The sequence below is a fragment of the Phacochoerus africanus genome, chromosome 9, assembly GCF_016906955.1.
Source record: "Phacochoerus africanus isolate WHEZ1 chromosome 9, ROS_Pafr_v1, whole genome shotgun sequence".
In the NCBI taxonomy this organism is placed as follows: Eukaryota; Metazoa; Chordata; class Mammalia; order Artiodactyla; family Suidae; genus Phacochoerus; species Phacochoerus africanus.
In genome coordinates this window covers 123,455,273-123,481,167 of record NC_062552.1, presented here as the reverse complement: position 1 = coordinate 123,481,167, position 25,895 = coordinate 123,455,273, and the positions used below count along the sequence as shown (strand labels likewise).

General features: G+C 47.3%; 1 protein-coding gene across 6 annotated transcripts in view; it reads right to left on the bottom strand.

Annotated features, from left to right (window-relative positions):
• EML1 (EMAP like 1) overlaps nt 1-25,895 on the bottom strand; it is a 186,843-nt gene that overhangs the window by 30,736 nt on the left and 130,212 nt on the right. For 3 of the 6 annotated variants that reach the window (XM_047794809.1, XM_047794807.1, XM_047794808.1), the window contains exons 4-8: nt 22,061-22,195; nt 9,939-9,967; nt 8,745-8,801; nt 5,998-6,127; nt 2,521-2,670 (exon numbers count right to left, since the gene is read on the bottom strand). In XM_047794809.1, the coding sequence (XP_047650765.1) occupies nt 2,521-2,670; nt 5,998-6,127; nt 8,745-8,801; nt 9,939-9,967; nt 22,061-22,195 (501 nt within the window). The remainder of the gene's footprint in view (nt 1-2,520; nt 2,671-5,997; nt 6,128-8,744; nt 8,802-9,938; nt 9,968-22,060; nt 22,196-25,895) is intronic. The other 3 variants (XM_047794812.1, XM_047794810.1, XM_047794811.1) reach the window with 1 other exon arrangement.

Here is a 25,895-nt window from a genome sequence, read left to right as displayed (position 1 = left end):
TCTCTGACCTTGGCAACTAGTGCCTATTTCATTTTATCGTAATTCCTTTATGGACAGAAAATTGTCAAACTCAAGGAAAAAGGATCCTCTGCTTGGAAAGTCCCATTTAATCTCTGATCCCCTTAATTAGCATACAATCTTTATCAAGAAGTCATTTTGAGTATATGAAGTAGCAAAGCTATCAGTCAAAGCCATCCTGAGAAAGAAAAATAGAGCTGGAGGAATCAGGCTCCCTGACTTCAGACTATACTACAAAGCTACAGTCATCAAAACAATACGGTACTGGCACAAAAACAGAAATATGGATCAATGGAACAACATAGAAAGCCCAGAAATAAACCCATGGACTCATGGTCAATTAATCTACAACAAAGGAGGCAAGAATATACAATGGAGTAAAGACAGTCTCTTCAATAAGTGTTGCTAGGAAAACTGGACAGCTACAGGTAAAAGAATGAAATTAGAACATTCTCTAATACCACACACAAAAACAAACTCAAAAGGGACTAAAGACCTAAATGTCAGGCCAGATATGATAAAACTCTTAGAGGAAAACAGAGGCAGGACACGCTGACATCAATCACAGCAGTATCTTTTTGGATTCACATGTTAGAGTCATGAAAATAAACACAAAAAATAAACAAATGGAACCTAATTAAACTTTTCTAAAAAAGCTTTTGCACAGCAAAGGAAACCATTAGAGAAAAAAAAAAAAAAGAAAAGGCAACCCACAGAATGGGAGATGGTCTTTGCAAATGAAGTAACCAACAAGGGATTCATCTCCAAAATAGACAAACAGCACACAGAACTCAATATAAAAACAAACAACCCAATCAAAAAAAAAAAAAAATGGGCAGACGATCTAAACAGACACTTCTCCAAAGAAGACATGCAGATGGCTCAGAATGACACGGAAAGATGCTCAACATCACTAATTATTGGAAAATGCAAATCAAAACTACAATGAAGTATCACCTCACACCAGTCAGGATGGTCATCATCAAAAAATCTACAAATAATAAGTGCTGGAGAGGGTGTGGAGAAAAGGGAACCTTCCTACAGTGTTGGTGGGAATGTAAATTGGTGCAGCGGCTACAGAGAACAGTATGAAGGCTCCTCAAAAACTAAAAACACAACTACCATTTGATCCAGCAATCCCACTCCTGGGCATATATCCAGAGAAAACCATAATTTGAAAAGATGCATGCACCCAGTGTTCACTGTAGCTAAGACATGAAACAACCTAAATGTTCATCAACCGAGGAATGGATTAAGATGATGGGGTGTATATATGCACTGGAACACTACTCAGCCATAAAAAAGAACGGAACAATGCCATTTGCAGCACATGGATGGACCTAGAGATTATCATACAAGTAAGTCACAGAGAAAGACAAATATCACTTACATGTGGAACCTAAAAAATGATATAAATGAACTTATTTGCAAAACAGGAACAGACTCACAGACGTAGAAAACAAACGTATAGTTACCAAACGGGAAAGAGGGAGGCGGGGATAAGGTAGGGGTTTCGGATTAACGTCCACATGCAACTATATAGAAACTAAATACTCAATGAGGGCCTGCTGTAGAGCACAGGGAACTCTGCTCAATATCCTGTAATAACCTATATGGGAAAAGAATCTGAAAAAGAATGAATATATGTGTAGGTAGACTGAATCACTTTGCTGTATACTTGAAATGAATACAACACTGTAAATCAACTATACTCCAATATCAAATGAAAATTCAATTGAAAAAATATTTTAAAAATAGTAAAGGCACCATCTTTTTCTTACAGGCTGTTTATAACCGGCTGGAGATGTAGGATAAAAATCCATCCATCCATCCATCCATCTTTCCAAGATACATAAAATTGCTATCAAAGATGATTTATGGGACTAGCAGGCCCAGCCATAAACATAAGGGAACACATTTTTATTAAAAAATAAAGATCCGGAGTTCCCATGGTGGTGCAGCAGTAACGAACCCAACTAGTATCCATGAGGATTCGAGTTCAATCCCTGGCCTCCCTCAGGGGGTTAAGAATCAGACATTGCTGTGAGCTGCGGTGCAGGTCACAGATGGGGCTTGGATCCTGCATTGCCGTGGCTGTGGCGCAGGCTGGCAGCTGTAGCTCTGATTTGACCCCTAACCTGGGAATTTCCATATGCTGCGAGTGTGGCCCTAAAAAGACAAAAAAAAAAAAAAAAAAAAAAAGATCCAAATTAGAAGTCATCAGCACGAGCTATGCTGAGAAGACCTCCAGACAGATGTCTTTTAGTGCTACCTGTGTAGCATACACGGTTGGTTAAGATGATGTGTTTTAAGGACAGGAAACTAAAACGGTATCTCAGAGAGCCAGGTAGCGAGCAGACAAGCCGGAACACACAGCAGAGCTTTGCGCAAAGATCCGATTTTCTCAGATCCCCTTCCCTCTCTGAGTTCTGTCTCATTACTGAGCGCTTTCGGCCGATGTTCTTTCTACAGGTGCCACGGGAATCAGGCTTGAGGACTCACCACTTCACGTCGTCATTGTGGCCGGCGTAATGCCTCTGCAGCTGCTCCTCCACGTTGTACAGCACGACCACGGACGCGATGAAATAGAGGGTCTCGCCCGTCGGAAGCAAGTACAGGTTATTGCGACAGTCTCGGCCCCTGTACCCATAGCTTCATGAAGGTCAAGAGAAAAACCTTTTTCGTCTTTGAGAGCTGACAAAACACCATCGATGTCACTAGTTTATTTATTTATTTATTGGCCATGCCCACAGCACGTGGAAACTGCCAGGCCAGGGATCGAACTTGAGCCACACGTGTGACCTGTGTCACAGCGGTGGCAACACAGCGGTGGCCCTGCTGGGCCACCAGGGAACATCCTATTTTAAATTAGATTAAATTGTAGATAATCCGTGCCAAACACATCTGACCCCCTCAAGAGGCAGGCAGTTAAGCTGGAAATGGTAACTGATTTAAAACAAATACGTATTTTTAATGGCACAAACATGTGTTTTTATTTTAGAATGTATGCATTATATTATGAAAGCTGAATTTTTCAGCCCCATCAAAAATGGTGACATGTCATTGTCTCTGCTAACGGGAGCTGGATCAGGCATTTGTAAAGTGATTAGGAGGTGAACACTTTTCAATTTAGCCCATCAATCTTGGATCTGGGAATCAATCAAAGGCCAGGGCTCCCCTTTCTTTACTGCACTATTGAAATCGTTCCAGGACACCTGTTTTCCTCCCGCCTAGTGGCGGTTTAAATTCTTCCCAAGCTGGTCTGCTGAAAGGCTGATTACCCTCACCTTCTGCTAAAGGGACCACCTGACTCTAGACATCAACTCACCTGGGGGCAGTTCCCTGGCGGTCTCCTGGTTAGGATTCAGCACGCTCACGGCTGCGGCCCGGGTTCGACCCCTGGACTGGGACCTGAGATCCCAAACTCAACTGCTGCATGCACGCCATGGCTCTCCCCGACCCCATCACCGGAAGTCGTGTTTTGACGCTAAGGTCACAAGCATGCGGGACTGCTTTGCTTTTCAATGCGTTCCTCTGCCCTTTCTGCCACCTCTCCTGCACCTTTATCCTAGTTAACACACTACTTTCAGAGCTCTGCCGAACAGCCAGTGTGATCACGTGTCCTCTTGAATCTCTGATCTTTTCAAGGGGAGGGCTTACCTCTGGGAACGGAAATGAGAAGCAACAGGGCCTTCGGAGTGTGTCACCTGCCAACTCTCCATGTCATCCTGAGACATGTCTACAGTCTGGGGCCTAAAATTGCCATTATTCTGCGGCTTCATGAGAGAGACCCAGCCTGGTTCTCGAATTGTGACTTGGCTATTAGCTGAATCCCTAATATAGCTGGTGGTTTTGCAGCTGCTTTGGAAAACAAAATACATCTGACGAGGCTAAGTGGCTCCACTGTTTCCACTTAGTTGGAGGTTATGAATCCCATTCTAAGAAAAAAACTTTGAGCTTTGACATTCCTTATATTTTTAAAGTCTTTAGAGAGCAGTTTTTAAAATATTGATAATTGGCTTTATATAGCTAAATCAGTTATAAGTTTATAGTAATCTTGGCGCCAAATCGTTCATTTAAAACACCTTTCCTTTTTTTGCACATTATAAAAACACTTGTAAATAATGTAAACTACATATAATCAATGCAAGGTAACAAATTTTGATCCTCTTCTGCCCCAGTCATTCCCCCGCTCCTTAGGGATAATTACCCAAGACGTTAGCATGAATACTTCCAAACTTTGAAAACTATTTCAGAGCAAAACATCACATGAACTTGGATGTGAAAAATAACCGTTCGAGCAAATTCTCCTGTTTGCATCCTCTAAAGTATGAGTGGGGGGAGGCTGAACAAATGTGTTTTCAATAATGTGTTCCAGATTTGATTCAACCCATTTAGCCAATTATTGACCTGAAGAAGGATGGAATCACTTCAATTACAGATGCCAGAAGAGATTCCAAAATAGGTGCAGGTAAACCATTATGATGTCTGAATCTGAAAAAATAAAAAATATATTTTTGGAGAGAAATTTAGGTACAGAAATAATTCTAAAATATTTCTAAAGAATATGATTTTAGGAGTTCCCGTAATGGCGCAGTGGAAATGAATCCGACTAGGAATCATGAGGTTGTGGGTTTGATCCCTGGCCTCGCTCAGTAGGTTAAGGATCTGGCGTTGCCATGAGCCGTGGTGTAGGTTGCAGATTCGGCTCGGATCTCGTGTTCCTGTGGCTGTGGCTCCGATTCAACCCCTAGCCTGGGAACCTACATATGCTGCAAATGCAGCCCTAAAAAAAAAAAAAAGAATATGAATTCATAATTTCAAATAGTAATTCTTCTAACTGAAGTTACAACAGCTTCAGTTTAAACCAATTTCTTATAATTTGTGTTCAGGACTTGGCATTAAACTGGTACTCTACATATATTTCTTCAAGGGTGAAGAAAGGATTTTTGTTCTTTGTCTTAAAGTCTGCATAGCTTCTAAAAGTAAAAATAGAGTTCCTGTTGTGGCTCAGAGGGTTAAGAACCTGACATAGTATTCATGAGGATGTGGGTTCCATCCCTGGCCTCACCGAGTGGGTTAAGGAACCCGTGTTGTTGTGGCTGTGGTGCAGGCCAGCAGCTGCAGCTCCGATTTGACCCCTAGCCTGGGAACTTCCATATGCCACAGGTGCGGCTGTAAAAAGAAAAAATAAAAATAAAAAAAAGAAAGTAAAGTAAAATCCAGTTAAGCAAAACAAAATAATAAACCAACAATTCACCCTCTTTCGCAGGCTCTATTTTCTTGCCTTTCGGTTTTTCTCTCCTTGGAAGCTCATTCATTTCCCCAAATCTCACACTACGAAGCCTCCAGCAGCTTTATCTCAAGAGTGCTGGTCATGTGGCTGACTCGGATTTTCGTGGCCTAGATTTTGGGAGAGTGTCTTCTTTTTCTTTTTAAAGTGGTATGACGTCTACCTTCATGTCTATTAATTTAAGCCATACATTTCATTCCCTTCATTTAGTACTGGGTTCATACTCATATTCCTCTTTCATTTAATCAACCCTAACCTGAAGTTAGGCTGCCAAGGCTAAGTCCCTATTTGGTTGAAGGGGAATGCTAGTCTTTCAAGGTATCCTCTTTCTTTCTTTGGGTCTAAAAACGTATTTTATGTTTTAGGGCCGCAGCCTATGGAAGTTCTCAAGCTAGGGGTCGGATCGGAGCTGCACCTGTTGGCCTATGCCACAGCCACAGCAACGCCAGGTCTGAGCCTTGTCTGCGACCTACGCCACAGCTCAGGGCAATGCTGGATCCTTAGCCCACTGAGCAAGGCCAGGGGTTGAAACCGAGTCCTCATGGATAGCAGTCAGGTTTGTAACCTGCTGAGCCTCAATAGGAACTCCCCAGCACAGTTTAGTTTTATAAATTTCTACAGTTGAATTTCAATAGACGCTTACATCAGCTGATTACTTCGTGTAAGACCAAACGAGTAAAGGATACACCCATTCCAGCTTAAGTCTCTTGGTTGGCAGTTCTACTTTTGCTTCCAAATTGTATGAGTCCACTTGATCTTTGGGCATGTACATGGTAACAGGGCGTCCGCGGAGAAACATTTTTACATATCCTTCTTCTATGAAAAGAACAAAGACGTCAGTACCACACCTCGGTGCCCAGGGTACCTGAAAAAAAAAGTTACTGTTTTCTCTACCCTTCTGATACAAAAGTGAAAACTTGGCTCTTTATGTCATTTCTGGTTAAAGTCCTAGGGAAAACTAACTAAAACAAAGTTACACGGCTTGAAACAAAAGTTTTCACCTCGTGTGCTTTTGACATGCTTCCTTAAGTACAAGAAAAATGTAAGACATTATAAAAGGCAGGAATGAACTAGATTTCAATAATTCATTTTCAGGAGAGAATTTAATGCTTACATTTTCTTTATCATCAGGAGGGGGAAGAATGCCCCCCCCCCAAATTACAACTAACACAAGAAATCCAAACTTTTTATTGAGTTCAATGTCTACACAATTTCAGTATCAAGATTCATGAAATATCTTTTGATATTGAAATTGGTTTGCTATGGCGCAATGTAAAAATGTGTCTTAAATATCTTTTACATCGGACAAGTCTTTCAAGCACAAAGAATAAAAAAAATCAGCAGCAGTACATGCTAGGATGCAGGCGAAAAGGAAAATGCTAGAAACAGAAAACAAAAGAACAAGAGGCCCATTAGAGAGAGAAACTGGGAAATAAACTTTTCTAGCACAAACATTTTGATAACAAAATCACTTCTGATGTCTTAATACATTATAGGGACAAAAGTAAAACCCAATAATATATGGACCAGGGGCAACTCCTGGACTTTTGAAAAGAAAGCCACTTAGGGTTTTTTGGCTACAGTTTTCAGGATATAAGAAGACCAAAGAAAACGTCTCGTGAGCTCTTGATGAATTCTGTTCTGATTCAGAACTCACTGAACCCTGATGTTTCACTGCCGATCCAAGGGCTGGGCCTTAATGGCATTTCAATTGGGCAGCTGGGACATCTGTACATAATTCAACAGATAAATCCTCCTCGGAGAGGAGGCGGGTGAGGAAGTCATAAAATAATTGCATATTTACAAATTAGTTTTGTAAGCCTTATTCCGAAGGATTTTCAAACAATGCCACATGCAATATTGCCCAAATAAGGAGAGGCCCAGCCAGTTTTCTGTTACTGTGTGCATGCAACTCAGTCTTCAACGCATGCATGCGGGACACTCTTCACTCTGCATATTACGTTTGACTTTTAAGTGAAACCAACATGCACTCACGCCTGCACACAGTGTGCCGGCCGCTGGGTTCTGACCCTCCTGTTAGAATGCTTTTTGCTGGGCGCCGTCCTTCCCAGGTCCAAGGGAAAGAGCCCCTCTGGGTCCCCCAGCACTTCCGGCTTTCTTATCGAGCCCCCCCCCCCGCCCCCGCCCCAGGCCAAGGTCATCTTATCTACTGCTGCTGAGCCCAAGGCCCACACTGGGTTCAAGAATCCGTCTAAGCTCTGACTGCCTGGTCCCGCTCTCCTCTTCTGTGACCTTAAGGTACAAGATGACCTCCCCCCACCCCCCCGCCGCCCCCTCCCCAGATCCTCCTCTCTCTCTGCCACCTACACACCTACCCTGCCCTGTGCCTCCACCAAGCACTCCTCACCTGACCTCTTCTCTCCCCAACCCCCTTTTTGGCTGCATCTGTGGCATGTGGGGCACTTGGAAGTCCCAGGGCCAGGGATCGAACCCAAGCCACAGCAGTGGCAACACCAGATCCTTAACCACTAGGCCACCAGGGAACTGCCCCCTTCCCCTCCTTAATCCCACACCCAGTCTCAGCCTGTCAGACGGGGTGGCCACCACGACTGAACACCCTACATGCAGACCGCCAGGAGGGGGGCAGGGAGGGGTGGGTGTGACAGCGTCAGGTTAAACGGCAGGCAAGTCCATTAACTGTCTTTATAAGAGGGCATCGCAGACGACAGAGAAATAAGGCCATCCGGTGCCACACGCATGAAGCCTGCGCAGGTATGGGTAGTCAGCGAGTCAACGTATCGGACCACCCACTGGACGGTATCGTGGTTTGGTGCCCGGAGCGTTCCTGTGACTGAGGTCTACTCTTCTCTTAGGGTTACACCGAGCTTTAACCGAGCTCCTGTCCTCAGCCGATCATGCGTCAAGACCCAGGTTAGAGCTACTTACTAAAACCCAGGAAAGAAAAAGGTAACGGCAAGTCCAAGTTCCTGAGATGGAGGGTTACCGACTGCGTGGTCCTCAGTCCCCAGACTGGGCCCTAAAGACGGGCTGGAGTAGCGGGGCCCTGTCTGCATGGGTAAGTCAGACGGTCTGCCTCTACCACCAAAATGCAGCAAGGGAAAGCAGTGTTTGGGGGGTTTTGGGGTTTTTCTTCCAGGCATGTTAGGATAACGGCACACAACCACCAAACCCAAAGGCGCTAGCAGTGCAGGGCACCGTTTCAAACAGCGGGCATCAGGGGTCCCTAGAGCTCTCTCAGGGTTTACACAGATTTTCAGCAGAGTTCCTGCCATCAGCCAATCGTCCATCAAGATCCAATTTATAGCTGATATTAAAACCCATCCAAGCCAAAGCGGTCTGCATTGCAAAAATATTTTCAAGGAGGGTATCTATTGGCCTGTATGGAAAGAGGGTCTGCAGCCGGGGCCACAGCCTCGCTCAGAGAGCTATGGGGTCTTGAGATGCCACGTACCTTTGCAGTGTGTCACCCGCCGTTTCCCTTGCGACTTCGGAGACAGAGACAGAAGTGCTAGGTAGAGAGATAGGGAGCACTGCAAGAGTGACTGGCCTGCCTGCTGGGGGCCGGGGGTGGAGTGGGGGCACGACGCCTGAGCCCTCGGGCGGCACCGCTCCCCTGCCCCCTGCTAGAAAAACCTGGACATGGCTCAGGGATTCTGACAACTGCACTCCAGACCTACTCTGCCGGCTCAGGGCGATTACATTTTCAGGGCGTGATTTCATGCTTCCTGAAAATGAAATGAATACTGAAGCACCCGCTGGTAAATACGAATGTCTGACTTTTCTGTCTCAGTTCTGACGCTAAGGGGAAAAGCCCGGAAAGCGAAATGAATTGATTGAACCCGAAGCACACTTGTCAATTATCCTGCATTTTAAATACGCTTTCAAATAAGGTTCCTATTCTAAGAATAGTGTCTCTCTCATTATAAAATGTGTTAGAAAAGATATATAGAAAGATACATATGAATTATTAGTTTGCAGGTTAGGAAATCCAAGGCAGAAAAAGGGGGAAAAAAAAAAGCCACTTCATAACTTGATACATCAGAAACTTTCCCTTTTCAAGAAAAAGCAAATGCTGGAGTTCCCTGGTAGCTCGGTGGGTTGAGGATCAGTGTTGTGACTGCTGTGGCTCAGGTTTGATCACTGGCCCGGGGAACGTCGGCATGCTGTGGGCGTGGCCAAAAATGCAAATGTTGATGGTGAAGGGCCTCATTAGTGAGGAAGGAATAACAAAGGAGACAGGAGCCTTTTAACCTAGAAACTCCATTTCACTAAAATAGATGTTATTATTATTATTATTATTTTTTGGCTGGGCCTGGGGCATGGGAAGTTCCCAGGCCAGGGACTGAACCTGAGCCTGAGCCACAGCTGTGACAATGCTAGATCCTAACCCCACTGAGCCACCAGGGAACCCACCACTGATGTTTCTTAAATTGGTTTTAAAGTGGGCAAGTAAAGGCTTTAGCCTTTCTGACCATTTTATGGACGGTCTCTGTAGGATGTGAGCCGCCAGACGCCGGAACAGGCTGACAGGGAGCATTCGGCCCACCAGCCCTGCCACTCAGACCCCAAAGTCCCGCCTGGCTAAGCTTATTGTCCCTCAAGTCTTGTGGTCAGTGAGGGGCGCACGACGACTGACCAGCCTTACCTGCGCTGAAGACGGGCTCCTTGGGTTTGCTGTGGAGAGAAAACAGAAACAGTTTTTAAAGAGGGGCTGCGGCGGGGGGTGGTTAATCTCATTCACAGAAGACCCCACACCCATTAGCCGAAATGGTGTGTCATACGGATTCTGCATGCACGATATGAAAGAAAAACAAAAGCGTGTGACCGCAAAGGGGAACCGTGGAAACAAAACTACCCCAAACCCAGTGCCAGTGACAGCAGTCAATCCCGACTTCATCACAAAGCGGGGCTTAGGAGAAGGACATCAGGGGTGAGTCAAGCCCAGAATGGCCTCAATGTGTGAAAAGGTCTGTTTTTCTTCCCCACGTCCTGCTGGCAGATTTAGCTGGAGAACGTACTTAAAACTAGCAAATTCCTGTCCCAGGGGCTTTGGGGGAGAAGCTTTAGAACCTGGCAGGGGTGGCTCCCAGGAGGAAGGCGAGGGGGCAGGAGAAAGGAGGACAGAACAAGGCGCGCTCGTGGGGACCCCACTGTCTCGTGGGGACCCCGCATGGCTGCACCTGGGAGACTGGACCCCCATGGCGTTCAAGGTCACCTGCAATGTAGAAGCAAGCATCCTACAAGCCGGCCTGGGGAGTCCCTGGCTGGCGGGGAGCACAGCCCTCCGGGTGACAACCCGACAGCCGCCGGTGGGGAGTCTGTCACCTCCTGCCAAGCATGGCAGGAGGCGTGTCCTGTTCAAACGTGGAGCCCGTGCTCAAACCCAAATCTTCGAGACCCGACGTCCACACCACCATCCACTGCACCCCGACTTCCCAGAGTACCTCCTGCTTCAAGGTCAGGAATAAGACCCAGGAAATAAACGAAACTGGCCCCAAAGGAGGCTGGGAGGACAAGGGGCCCCGTGTGCATATTTAAAAACACACACCTGGGCACATGCAGGCCTAATGTTACTTTTCTCCCTCATTCTGGAACTTGAACTGCACTGGGATCAAACACCGGTAAAAACTACCCTTAATGCCACGAGGTAATATATGATACTCTTTATTAAAGGCCTTGATTTTTCAAATGATTTTTTGTAGTATATGGCACGAAACTCTTTCCAGACACTTTACAAGCAGTTTGCACTCTGTTCAAAGGTGGATCTGCTATCAGCTTAGATTTCTTTTTCTTTTTTTTTGTCTTTTTAGGGCCGTACCCACAGCACATGGAAGTTTCCAGGCTAGGGGCTGAATTGGAGCCACAGCTGCCAGCCCATGCTAGAGCCACAGCAGCACCGGATCTGGCCCCGCGTCTGCGACCTACACTGCAGCGTTTGGCAACTCTGGATCTTTAACCCTCTGAGAGAGGCCAGGGATCGAACCCATATCCTCATGGATACCAGCTGGGTTCTTAACCTGCTGAGCCACAGCGGGAACTCCATCAGCTTAGATTTCTGAACTCCAACCTTTGGTCCTTGAAAACAGTACTCCAAGAGCCTGGCTCATCTTTTAACAGCAAAGCCTGCCTTACGTGGGCCCTAAAAAATACCGGTATTTTTCTGGCCTCATCTCCCACCTCTCCCTTCAGTCACCGAGTTGCAGCCACTCTGTCCCTGCCATCCCTCAAAGGGGCCCCAGCCTCCCATCTTCCTGGACACCACCCCCAAGGCCAGTGCCTGGCTGGGTCTGTCCTCTGAGTCTCCAAGCTGCGGCCCTGCTCCTGATGCCCTGCCGGCTTTATCTCTCTGTTGTTCTGTCTCTCCCCATCTGGAGGGCAGGGTTCACCGCCCGGAAGCTGATGAGGTCTGCAGCCCTCCCGGCCTCTGACCACCGCAGACCGTGTGGATCTGCATCGGGGCGGGTGGGCTAGGGGCTGTCTCGGTGGTCCTGCCCCCTCGCCAGAGTGGCCGGTGCCTGCTGTTTCCAGCTGTGCTCCTGGCCCATCCGCATCCTTCCCTGTACCCCCCAGCCCCAGGTCCCTCTCCAGGGGCACAGCACACCAACCACCTGTCGGTTCCTTCGGGGTGACTGACCACCTCCTGGTACCCATGGGAGCCCCAGTGTGGACAAGCCCTCCCCATCCTCCTGCTGGGCCCTCAGCAGGTGCCCTGCCTGGGCTCAGAGAGGGTGATTTCAGGACTCCTGTCCTGCTCCCAGGCTTTGTGGGAAAAGGGTGTGTGGGGGAAGCGTCCCTGGGCCTGGGCTCCCACGAGGTCTACACCACCTGCCAGTCCATACTGGGCGGCTCAGAATTCTGTAACCTTTCAGCCATTGTCTTCCTCCCTTCCCTCCTGCAGCTCTGCCAGATAACAGCATCCATGACAAGTCTCTCCTAAGAGGGGCTTGTCACACTGGGGGTTTGAGTCTGTCATATCACTTGGTGGCCTTGGCTCCCTGATGACCTTACCTGGCTTGTTCTCATTGGGAGGAGTGATACGCTTGTGATTTTTAAAGCAGAAGCACATGTCTTTTTTTTTTTTTTGCTTTTGCTTTTTAGGGCCGCACCCATGGCAGGTGGAGGTTCCCGGGCTAGGGGTGAAGTCGGAGCTGCAGCTGTCAGCCTACACCACAGCCACAGCAACTCAGGATCCGAGCTGCATCTGGGACCTACACCACAGCTCATGCCAACACCGGATCCCTAACCCGCCGGACTGAATCTGCGTCCTCATGGATGCTAGTTGGGTTTGTTAACCACTGAGCCACGAGGGGAACTCCAGGAAGCACAAGTCTTAGCTCCAGATTTTATTTACTAGATTCACAGGCAGGGCAAGGGCACAAGAAGAAAAGCTGAAACAGAAGATTTCATAGCAAACCCACTAGTTAGGGAAGCCAGGCAGGGAATTAGATGACAGAAAAGCTATTTTTTCCATCACAGCTTTGATCAAAAAAAGGAGAAAGATGCCAAATCCATGAGCACAGAAAAAAGCAATCCAGAACCTTCCCTAGGGATAGAAAAGAGCAATTATGGATTATGTTCTCTCTCTTTTTTTTTTTTCCTTTTTTGCTTTTTAGGGCCACACTCTTGGCATATGGAGGTTCCCAGGCTAGGGGTTGAATTAGAGCTACAGCTGTGTGCCTACACCACAGCCACAGCAATGCAGGATCTGAGCCCTGACCATGACCGACACAGATCCTGAACCCACTGAGCGAGGCCAGGGTTCGAACCTGCAACCTCATGGTTCCTGGTCAGATTTGTTTGCGCTGTGCCACGACGGGAACTCCATGTTCCTCTTTTTCTTTCTTTTTGGCTGCAACCTTGGCCAGAGATTGAACCCATGCCACAGCAGTGACCTGAGCCACAGCAGTAACGATGGCCAGATCCTTAACCCACTGAGCCACACAGGGATGCTGAGCAATTACGGCTTATGTTCCTCTTAGGACGAGAACATCCACAGGGGAATCTGAGCTCCAGGTACCGGGAGGCCAGTGGAACTGTGATGCCGAAGCCCTCTAAGAGGGTGGATAAAAGATATCTGTTCAAAGCTCAGGGAGTTCCCTGGTGCCTCAGCGGGTTAAGGACCCAGCATTGTCACTGCTGTGGTGCAGGTTCGATCCTCGGCCCAGGAACTTCCAAGTCAGAAAAAGGCCAGCTGGGTGTTAACACTGAAGGTCACTGGTGAGCACCAGGTCCTGAAGTGCTCATAGTTCTTTAAATCTTGCTCTCAACTATGCATTACTTTTGGGGTATACTGAATTTAGAAAACATACCATCACGATGTTTCATTATTTTAGAAAGTTCAGTTTTTATAGAAAAATATGCTATATTTACTGGAGTTCCCATCGTGGCGCAGTGGTTAACGGATCCGACTAGGAACCATGAGGTTGCAGGTTCAATCCCTGGCCTTGCTCTGTGGGTTAAGGATCCGGCATTGCCGTGAGCTGTGGTGTAGGTTGCAGATGTGGCTTGGATTCCGTGCTGCTGTGGCTCTGGCGTAGGCCAGCGGCTATGGCTCCGATTTGACCCCTAGCCTGGGAACCTCCATATGCCGTGGGAGTGGCCCAAGACATGGCAAAAAGGACAAAAAAAAAAAAAATACTATATTTACTTTAGAACCCTTGATCCCTGCCAATGCGCCATCGTCCTGAAAGGCGAGAGGCGTGCTGGCAACAGGTACTATTGTATGCCTCTGGGCACACGTTATAAACACAACCTATAAAGTGACAAAGACTCTCCCCAACTGCTGAGGGAAGGGCAGACCCACAGCACAGGGGATGACAGCGACTCAGTGAAAGACCTGTGACCCCAGGTCAAAATCAGTTAAGGGGCACAGCACACCAACCACCTGTCCATTCTTGAACTCACTGTCAATTTTGCCTGTTTTCTTTTTTTTTTTTTTTTAGGGCCACACCCATCGCATATGGAAGTTCCCAGGCTGTGGGTCAAATCAGAGCTGCAGCTGCCAGTCTACACCACAGCCACAGCAATGCCAGATCCAAGCTGCATCTGTGACCTACGCCACAGCTCACATCAGCACTGATCCTTAACCCACTGAGCAGGGTCAGGAATTGAACCCGAAACCTCACATATACTAGTCAGGTTCACGGAGCCACAATGGGAACTCCAACTCACTGTTAAATCTGGAGCTGAGAAGGGGCACTTCAGACCCAGCACACTGACACACGCTTGGGCTGTGAAGTCACTTGAAACAGGAGATGACCACCTCCCAGGGCCTGTGTAATTTGCCTCTGGTCGCCTGTTCCTTAACGTGGGCTAAGTGGGAAACTTACGTGGGTGATGCCACGCTGCCTCCATAGCCAGGCTGTGGTTCCCGGGGGGGCGGGGGGGGGTATGGGTATGGTGATGGTGGTGAAACACTGGGACCCGAATGAGATGTCGTTCGTCCCCATTTCAGTATGGGGTCAGGACAGATGTCCCCCACCCGCCCCTGAAGCCCAGGACGGAAGTAAGCCCAGAGGAGAGAAAGGATTTCCCTCCGGCAAGCAAACCCTTGTCTCCTGGCTATTCCGGCACTGGGCTGCTGTGGCCAGTATCTCCAAAAGAACAGTGTTGCAAGCCAGTGTGGGTTTTTCCTGCTGTTGCGGCAGGAAGGAGCTTTGCTGAGCAAGCAAAGCTGTGCCCTTCCCGGAGCTGGACGGTGCAGGAGGCCACTATCCCGAGGGCTCTTGTAACTGAGCAGCACCGGGACTCTCAGAGGAGGCGAGGGTGCCTGGAGCCCTCACCAGCCCAATAGCTGAATCTGGAGGCAGTAGGAGAAAACCGGATGCTTGGCCCGAGAAAAAACCCCACCCAGACATCACTGCCTCGGCCTAAGTCACGAATCAGCAGATCCCTGCAAATGTTCACTGTGGACGGGGGGGCCCAGGGGCTGTCCTAAATGCCTGTTTGTGCTTCAGCTGATACAACCCAGGGCTGGGTGTTTGAAAGGAGCATCCAGCCAAGAACTCAGACTCGGCTGCAGCGAGTATCCACCATGCTCTGTGGGGGGATCCACACCCAGCACGTGTGTATCTGTCACGAATTTACCCCAGGTCCTGAAAGCAGGTCTCAGACACATGGCTGACCCGGGTAACAGTTTGCTTTTCCAAAGCAAGCATCTTCGCTCAGAAGCTGTTGCCCCCCATCAGTCTGTTCCCTCTGGGGGCTCAGGATTGGAGCAAGACTGATGGCGGGGGCAATGGCTTCTGAGCAGAGATGCTTGTTTGGAAAATGATGCGCAAGGCTTGATGGAGGAGGAGCCCACTCCAGAGTCAAACATGTGTTTTCCCTGAAGTGTATTCATCTATGAAAACATGACCTCTCGGCCTGCCTACCAGGGCTCCTCCTGAAAATGATTTCCTTCGATGGAATCTAATCCCAGCCAGAAGTCAAAATATCCTGCTGTGTAAAAAATGATCCTTCTTATAAATTGCCCCTAAGTAAAGCATCTTTTAACTATAAGCGGGATCATTCAGGAACCAGCTATTTAAAATGTGTAGCGTTTACTACTGGGTCCAAAAACTCCTGCCTCACAGACATTTCCAACCAATACATCCAGCTTAACGGGGTAGAGGGGACGGATTTTGAAGCCAGCTGGGATCCACATTTCATTAATATTATTTCACTCTTCCTCCTAATTTCACGGACAAGAACCTACATGTATTTTGGGGCACTTCACCTAATAGACTCAAAACTAAAACAAAACAAAGAACATCAGCACTGATTATCTTAACATTTGTTAAAAACGAAATGGCCCCATGGATTAATGAGTGAAACAATCTTTTCATTTGGGGGAAAAAAAAAAAAGATGATCACTTTAAGTTCCCTAACTTCTGGTGCAAATGTTTCAGAAATGTAGTGTTAAAATCTTCTACCAATAGATGGCGCTGTCTCCATAGTTCTTAAATGCCGGCATTTTTTAAACATTAAGTATATAGGTAATATCATTTCAGTCAATGATTATTTATTGAGCAGTTACTTGTGCCAGGCCTGTGCAAAGCGCTAGGGAGACAAAGAAGAAAAAGTGACACAGTGTTGCCCTCCTAGTGCTTAAAGGGAAGCGGGTGTGTGTGTGTGTGTGTGGGGGGGTCCCCATAAGAAGGGAGTTATAGGTACAGATAAAGTTAATGGGCAGGTACAAAGCCATCTGAAAGGGACTAAGTCAGACCAGGGGGCTAGGGCAGCTTCCCAGAGGAATGGGCATCCCAAGCTGGGTTTTGAAGGATTCGCTGGAGTTCTCCTCCAGGTTTCCAGACACAGGGCAGATGTACTTAGGACAAGGGAAAACCCTCCAGAAGGTGTAATTCATCAAGCTATGTATTTGTTTGTTTTTGGCATCTGATTTTATAACACAATAATAAGATTTTTTTCCTGCAAATGCTACCTGCTTACTTAGATTTGATTTCCTTGATGAAGATGGAGCTGGACCGTCTCTGCTCAGTTAATTGGCTCTCTGTATTTCCTTTCTCAGGGAACTGCCCCTGTTCACACTTTTGCCCACTTTCTGATGGAGCTGACTGTCCTTCCCCTCACTGGGTGTGTGGCATCCTTTAGAACTGACCCCTTTTCAGTTGTGGGGTCCTTCATGTGTGTTAAGAGGGCAAGTCTTCGGGGGCTGCCCTGTCCCACTTCCCACCCCGCCTCATGCCGTGTCCTGCGTGTACGAGGTGCTCCGGGAATCAAGCAGTGCTGGGAAAGTGAGTGGCTGAGGGGACAGAAATGTTCAGAGTTTCGGGTTCCTTCCTTTTCAGGTTGGGATGAGGGCAGAAACAGGGGGTTGAAACATCCCACACTTAAGACTGGGGAGCGGGGTGAGCAGAGGTGTGCAGACATCAGCTCCAGCCTGCGACAGAGAAGGCAAGAAGCAGAGTCGCGACCATTTACAGATGGACACAGACAAGCTCCGGGGTAAGGACTTGCCGTGCACGATCTTTTATCCCCATGACAACCCTGGGAGGTAGGGATGTTTGGTTCTGGGGCTGCGGAAAACCCCAGAGAGATTAAGTAACTTGTTCACAGTCACACAACAAAAAGTGCCAGAGCTGGGATTATGGTCACGGGATTAATGCCACCATTAACTGCCACATTAATGGGAGTTCCCATCGTGGTGCAGCGGAAACGAATCTGACTAGGAACCACGAGGCTGCGGGTTCGATCCCATCATGACGGGAACTCCGACACTTGAGCTTCAAGAAGGATGGAGCTGAGTGTTGGGGTTTTAGTCCTTCTAGCCTGGATAAAACAGCCAGTTGCACAACACACAAGGGCATCTAAGGAAACACTTGTACGTGGTAGACATCTTCATTATTTTGAAGCACTTTTTCATTCTTTGTTGACTCCAAAGATAGGCACTTTGTGGGTGACAGCAAGGTTTGCAGCAGATGGCTGGAACATTCCTTGTCCTAACACCACCACCAGTTCCTACTGCAACAATGTTTTGAAGGCAACAAAGTGTCTTGACTGCAAAGGTGATATGTCTCACCCCCAGCCCCCAACCAGAGTTACAAAGGGGGAGCCAGTTTGATAATGGAAACATTGTATCCGTCTAGCAACATCCAACATAAATACACATTCTAAATAGTAACTCTTTTTCCGCCTGACATAAAACACTTAAAAAAAATTTTTTTTAATTCCCTATTGGACTGGTGTACTGGCCACATTAGATAGGACAGGTCATTTATCAGAATGTTGCTGTTGACTCCCTATTTTAAATTTAATGAGTACTTCATTGTGACACAAATCACTACGTAATTGTGAACATTCACTTACCATCAATAATACATAAAGGAAATATTACATTGCCATGTATTGCTTTTGTTCTTATGAAAATTTTGTCAATGCAAAGATTAATAAGTGCTGTTAAAATTTCATCACAAGCAAAATACTTTAAAATGTTAAATAGTCTAAAACTGCAGTGTTATAAGAAAGGCTACTGAATCTAGTGACCATTTCCAAAGAAAATGAGATACAGGAGCAAGGAGACTGAGACCCCACCGGGAAGCAAATTGCTACGAACAAAACCCACGTCATTATTATTAAAGAAATGAATGCATCTTGGAAACTGTGACTGCTGAGGACCTCAAAACCACTACTGTTTTATGTTCAACAGTGAGATGTGTACAATTTGTAGGGAGGCTTTGTATTTGTTGTACTTATTATCATCGAGAAATATAAATGCTGGTATGGAATTATTTTCTCTGAGTAGGAGGAGCGTCTTTCTCATTTTCACACAAGTGCCAGGGGCAGATGGCGTGTGGTCACCGAGCTTTACGGCAACTAATCCGAGATCGATACAAGTTAAAGCGCTGCCGCATGTTTAACGACTTGCATCTTCTGCAAATCAGGACAGAGCCAAGGGTACCCCTCTAACATCACCCTCACTGACTCACGCTCTGACGAGCTCTCCTGGGAACCTCAGGGCCTGCAGACCCGCTCCTTAACCTGCGGAACCACAAGGGAATTCCCAACATCTTCATCTTATGAATGAGGAAAATACAGCCGAGCATTTTGGAAAGCCTCATCAACTATTTTCTTCTACCCTACACAGGCCTTGCTTGAAAAATAGCTGCTATCATGCCCCTTACTGAGTGCCAAGCACTAAGCTGCGTGTTTTCCCACCAGTTAGCTCTTTGATAGGATTCAAGGGAATTAGGCATAAAACCCCTAATTCACAGGGGAAAAACCCGGAGGCTCAGGAAGGTTAAGGGGTGGAACTGGTCCACAAGCCCAGACCTTTTTTAAAAAAAATATGGAGCCTGTGCCCTTCCCATGAAGTCTTGCTGTTTAAAGTAACCAAGAGGGACAAACTGCTAAAACGTAAGACAGCATCCTGGGAGCATGGACAAGTGTTAGCGTGGGATGCCTTAGACACCTGAGGACCATGATGTTTAAAAGAGGAACTGCATCGAAGCTGCCTCTATGCCCTTCTTTGTGTGCTTTTAAGCCCTCAAGACTGGGCGATGGTCCATGAGTCTCTAGCTAGCTCTGATCTGGTGCAAGGTCAAAGCAGCCCAGGAGTAGGCTCCTCACATGGGAACAGAAAGGAAGGATGAAGGGAAGGGGCCAGGCAGCAACGGAAGCACCAGCTTGACCTCGATCTTCACCTTTATTGCTTTTTAGCTGCTTCTTCCTCTGTCTGAGTTACTGCTGCCATCTCTCCTATAAGCTCCTAAAAGCCTCTGTCGGTACCAGCAATGACCTAAGAGAAGGCAGGAACTTTCTAAAATCCCTTAGGGGCAATTCAATCAATTCAGCACTATGTGGGCCTCAACTATTCCTGCTTTTTTTGGGGTGAGGGGAGCACACGTGTAGCATGTGGAAGTTCCTGGGCTAGGGGTAGAACTGGAGATTCAGCTGCCAGCCTACGCCACAGCCATAGCCATGGGGGATCTGAGCCCTGTCTGCAACTTACACGACCTACACCGCGGCTCATGGCAACGCTGGATCCTTAACCTACTGAGCAAGGCCAGGGATCAAACCCGCATCCTCATGAATACTAGCTGGGTTCCTAACCCGCTGAGCCACAACTGGAACTCCCTTCCTAGCTTCTAATGAGACAAAGAAGTTATGTTGAAATGGACATGTTGAGTTGCCTGAATTACTTTCAGAAAATGGTTCGTAAATTTTCCCAGTCCGTCATTTCCAAATTGAAATTTCCTTCGGTGGCATTGAAAACAAAGTAAAACAGCCTTTGTAAATATCTTTCACGGAAATATTTACTCAGCACATTTAGCAAAGCCATAGGATTTAAAAGATAAAAAAGATCTGGAGTTTGCATAATGCAGATTCTGTTTGGAAATTCTTAATACAAATCAGATGTGCAGAGAAGGAGCCAAGTTTTTAAGAACTGCCAAGATGTAGACATTTCAGGTCAACCTCCAAGCTTACCCCGAATTCAGAGAAGCCTAAAGGCCAGCCGCATCTCCTACTTACTGACACTCTGTTGCCATTGTAACCACTTGGCCTTATTTCCAAGGTATTATCACCCAATTAGCATAATCGTCTGATAAGAAGCACTAATGGTCTAAATTAGAAGACAGAACCCCATGGCAGTGGTTTTGAGATTGTTAATTGACTGTGGACTTGACCTGCTTAGACCTGTGAGAGGCGCCTGCATCTTTTTTTTTTTTTTAACAAAACATATCTTTCAAGAACAAAATCAAAAAAGTGTTTAAGCTGCCTTTACAGGACTGAATTAGAATGGACTTACAAACTTGGAATTTTTACAGCCTGTGGGTTGGAGTCCACGACTTTATGACTAAGCCGTCTCCTTACAGGAACATTTGGGAAAAAAAAAATAAAAAACAAAACAAGCTGAAATTCCTTCCTAACCCTTGCTCAATAGAGAGCATAAAATTAAAGCACAATGTTTAAAAAGAGAGAAAAAGTATGCTGAGTAGATATATACGGAGAAAGTGATCTCATATACACAATACATTCTTAAACATAAAACAAGCTAATAAAATGCCAAAAATTAGCTTTCACTAATAAAATGTTACTATTAATTTAATAGGGACTTATCATAATCCATTATAAGCTAACCTCAAAGAAAAATTCAAAGCATGTTTCATGAAACCAGAAAGAAAATGGTTCCAGAGTTCCCATCGTGGCTCAGTGGAAATGAATCTGACTAGCATCCATGAGGACACAGGTTTGATCCCTGGCCTCCCTGGCCAGCCTTGCCGTGAGCTGTGGTGTAGGTTGCAGACGCAGCTTGGATCTGGTGTTGCTGCGGCTGTGGCGTAGGCTAGTGGCTGCAGCTCCCATTCGACCTCTAGCCTGGGAACCTCCATATGCTGCAGGTGTGGCCCTAAAAGACAAACACACACACACACACACACACACACACACAAAGAAGAAGAAGAAAGAAAAGAAGAAAAGAAAATAGTTCCTATTTTTGGTGCTAGTTCAATATTAAAAACAGTTTTGATAGAAACTTCACATTGTGACCCAGCAGGTTAAGTATATACAGCCTTGTGTCTGGGTGGCAAGGGTTCGATCCCCAGCCCAGCTCAGTGGGTTAGGAATCTGGCATTGCTGCAGCTGTGGTATAGGTTGCAGCTGCAGCTCAGATTCAACCCCTGGCTTGGGAACTTCCATATGCCATAAGTGTGACCCCCCCACCAATAGTTTCTGACAAATCCTAAAATTAACTTTTCACCCAGTCTGTCATAGAAAATACTGTTGACAAGCTTAAGCCACTAAAATTTATTATAAAATGGCAGCTGAAAGTATTTGAAATTTATTTATCTATTTGGCCACGGCATGCAACCACCTGATGTGGGATCTCAGTTCCCAGACCAGGGATTGAACCCAGGCTGCAGCGGAGAAAGCACTGAATCCTACCTGCTAGGCTACCAGGGAACTCCTGAGAGTATTAGAAATTTAAAGTGCTTCTATGGAAACTCAGAACGGCTTCTCAAATCCCCTGGTGTTGGTACTAAGTGAATTCTCAGGAGCTCCTTCTGTCTGCTGAGAGTGCTGGGGATTCAAGCCATAGGTTTCTCCCTGGTTCAAGCCATAGGTTTGCACTATGGTTTTGCACAAGCTGGGATGAGCTGTGACCAACAGCTGACTGATGGGTGCCCACAGTGACCTGGGGAGAAGACCTACGTGTCACAGAGGGTTCCTAGCTTGTGTGCACATCAGAGGGTCTTCCGATTCGTCTCTGGGGCAAAGGGGTCACACCACACCTGAAGAGCAGGAACCAGTGGATGAGACGCCTCTTACCTTTCACTGTTCTTCTTGCCACTAGAAGAACTGCTAGTGGATCCCGTGCGATTCCGGTTCCCTTTGGAATCGCCATAGCTCTCCCGTCGCCCGCCAGGAGACACCCGTTCAGAAGAGCTGGTCCTCTTGATGGTGCTAAAAGCACAACATAAGTGACAATGAAACCCTTCGTGGAATGACTGTATTTTATTGCTGAGTGTCTGGTTTCACAGAACGTCCTATTTCCATGTGGACATTGGAAAGAGACACCGGTTCTAAATTTCTCATTACAGAGATCAAAAGACCTTTCAGGCTGTCACCTTGAGATCGATGCCTCTACGCACTGCCTTTGGAGCCGGGGCAATTCGTGCAGTTCAAGGTCATCGAGGAAGCGGAAACATAAGCTCCCCGACCCCTCTGCGAGAACTCTCCAGGGGCTTAGTGGGAGGTGACCCCCGCCCCTGCGCAGGCTTCAGTTAGACCGGTGGAGCTCCACTAGGGGGTGACCCTGCCCCTCCAGGGACATCTGGCAATTTCTGGAGACCTTTTGCTTATCACACTAGGGGGAGAGGGTTGCTACTGGCATCTAATGGGTAGAGGCCACAGATGCTGCTAAACACCCTACAGTGCCCATGATAGCGCTGAGACCATGAACGATCCAGCCCGCCGTGCCACTAGTGCTGCTGCTACTGAAGAACTCTGGTTTAAAGGCCCACGTGGGACAAACATAGGGTGCCACACGTAACACTGGACACATTCCACGCCCTGCAGGAGGCCAGTTGAGAGGTGGTACCCATGCCAGCTCTTCCTTCCTTCTGTGTGACCAGAGGGACTACTGTGGAAATCTGGGAAAGGCTTCCTGAAGATCGTGACTTTCCGGGAGAGCTCAAATGAACGGCTTGAATGTGTCACAATGACACGGTAGGGAAGAGGCTGTCCTAGGAAAACAGATACCCCACGCACAGGTAATTCACAGACAGGAGGGGTCCATCGGCCAGGCCAGGGTTTGCAGGTTGATGGTTTGCTCTTGAAGCCTGGGAGTGTATTACAGTATAAAGCGTTCTTTAGCATCCTCATTAGGCTGTACGATTCTTGCGATCCTGTCTCAGTTATCCTTATTGTTAGAGGGATACGTGTCTTTGCAGAGCCCAGGATAGGAGCAGGATAAATATTTATTCAATGGGAAGATGGACTAAATGGAACAATAATAAATGGGAGAGTCCCATGGACCCCGTTGCAGGAAGAGGCATGAGATGCTGTAATTTAGCACCTGTTCTGAGAGAAAGAAAGAAGGACAGGGATGGAGGCAGTGCTGCTCCAGGGCCGGGCTGTGGGGGGAGGTCTGGTCCGGATGCACAGAGCCAAGGTGGGGATGGGTGATAGTGCACGGCTGTAATCCGGGAGGTGGCTCGGGACCTGCACGGTCAGCTGGGTATCACTGAGCCCCAGACGGGGAGGAAATTTCCTCGCCAGGAAGAAGAGACGATGAGAAGGGAGAGAGGCCCAGGGAAAGAGGAATTTTGTTAGACACGAGTTGAGGAACTGCCATGCGAATCTGAGGTGGCAGAGAAACGGAGGTGGGGGAGCCTGGGGGAGGCAGAACCCAGAGGGGATGGTTAGTGAAGGCTGTTGGGGCTGCAGGCGCAGGGGAGGGACCCAGCTGATGCAGCTCAGGGGCTCCAGTGAGCCCAGCGCTGGGGGGAGGGTGGTAACAGAAAGGGATTTCAACCGGAACATGAGACAGCAAGACTGCGGCTGGCCCTGGGCTGGACCCCAAAGCCCTCCGTCCTCACAAGTAAATAACAGACAAACAGACTCACAGACTTCGAAAGCAAACTTACGGTCACCAAAGGGGACGGGCGGAGGGAGGGAGGGATGGGCTGGGAGCCGGGGACTGGCATATGCACACTATGAGACATGGAGTGGATGCTCAGTGGTACACAGGGACCTGCTGTCCAGCACAGGGAACTCTACCCAAGGTTCCGGGATAACCTACCTGCGAAAGGATGTGTGTCCGTGCACAACTGAATCACTTTGCTATACAGCAGACATTAACACCACACTGTACATCCAATATACTTCGATAAAAATTTTAAAATAAAAAAAGGAAAAAAATTTAAAAAACGGATTTAGAATCTGTGAGAGCCCAGAGGCTCCGCTGCCTTCCCTTCATTCTCTTTTCCTCCGCGTCTGTCCCTTCCTTCGGCCAACTTTCAGCCCTTTTTAATCTGCAACTTCCAATTGGTCAGTAAACAATCACGTAGCGTGTTTTTAAAAACGGCTCGGCGTGTCGGCTTTTGAAAAGCCACCCGGCTGTGTGAGCGGGCGGTCATAACTATGTGACCCACACTCGAGGTGCTCTGGAGACACTTTCAGTGTCGTCTCTCTGGTAACTGAGGAGGCCCTGAGCCCACAGCTGGCATCTGCACGGGCGTGCCTTCAGGTCACAGGGTGCATTTTTAGAACTCTCAATTTGAGGACAAGGAAATTACAGATCGTAGGAGAGCAACATACTTCTGAGCCCTGGGACTGAAGTCTGAAAATGACAGAAGCCTTTGGGGCTTAAAGCTCAAGATCTTCCAGTGACGAAAAACACCAAGCTAATTTCACGTCGTGGGATCTCTCTCTCTCTGCCACGCGGCCGGCACAAAGCTCTTGGGCACAGTGCCCCGGCAGCTGGCAGCCCCGAGCGTCACCTCCACGGCGTCCCTGTGGGAGTTCAGGGCGAGTTCACGGCAATTTAGAGACTTGTATAAAACTTCCTTAAAGAGCTGAAAACCCATGACTGTTCATCAACGGCAGCAAAGGCTGACCAGCGTTCTAACAAGTCACATTTGACAGGGTGGTTGGAAGGGTTGAGGGGTGTCAATGACAGACACGTGGGCAGCAACAGGGCACATACATCAAGAGCTTTGCCTCTTACACGGGTCATTTAATTTAAACCTCAAATCCCCTGCCAAAGTATCATTATCCCCATTCTACAGATGAGGGAACAACTTCGGGGGTCTAAAGGAACCCGTGTTTGAGGCTACTTGACTGCGTGCTCTCTCTGAGCCGCCTAATGAAGACAACCTGTGGTTTATGAAGCCCCCAAATACACGGGTTTTGAGGACCCACAGAACAGAGATGGTGAACATCTAAAAATCCAACAGAGGTCAATCATTATTAATACAGAGTTATATGATACAAGACTTGATCCACGGCAGGCATTGGATAAAGCCCTCTAAGCTACCGCGCTACAAGGGAGGGGGAAAGACAGAGGCAGCAGCGAGGGTTACAAAAGGCAATCTAAGGACCCCTCACCTGGGTGTTGATCTGTTCAGTTTGCACGCACTGAGAAGACTCACAGACCTGTTTAATCTACGCACGAGAGGCACAGAAACAAAGCAGAATAAACATGAGTGCAGGAAGGAAAGCGCGGAAAAACACTTTGGTAATAAGCTTCAGTACATTTCAGAACTCACCACACATTAAAATTGGAAATCATTTTGGTTTTTCATGTACAGACTTGGGTATCACCCATCACAGCTTTTTCAAGATATTTGTCATTCATACATTGGCATTACCATGTTAAGCTTAAAAAAAAAAAATCTGTTATTGTTGTCGACAGAAAACAAACGAGACATTTCCTTTTGAGAGCCAAGCGCTCTCGTGAGCTAAAGAGGATTTACTAGGACTCGGGGTGAAGGACAGAAAACAGAGCTTGAAGACAAGACATTTGCAGGAACAAGGGCAGCCAGGAGTAACACTGTATATTCACTATGAGAAGCATCCTTACATAACCAGTGGGGAATATCGAAGAAGCTGTCCCCTCTGGACAGCAAGTGAAAAAGCATGGTCTTTGTTTTGAAAGTGG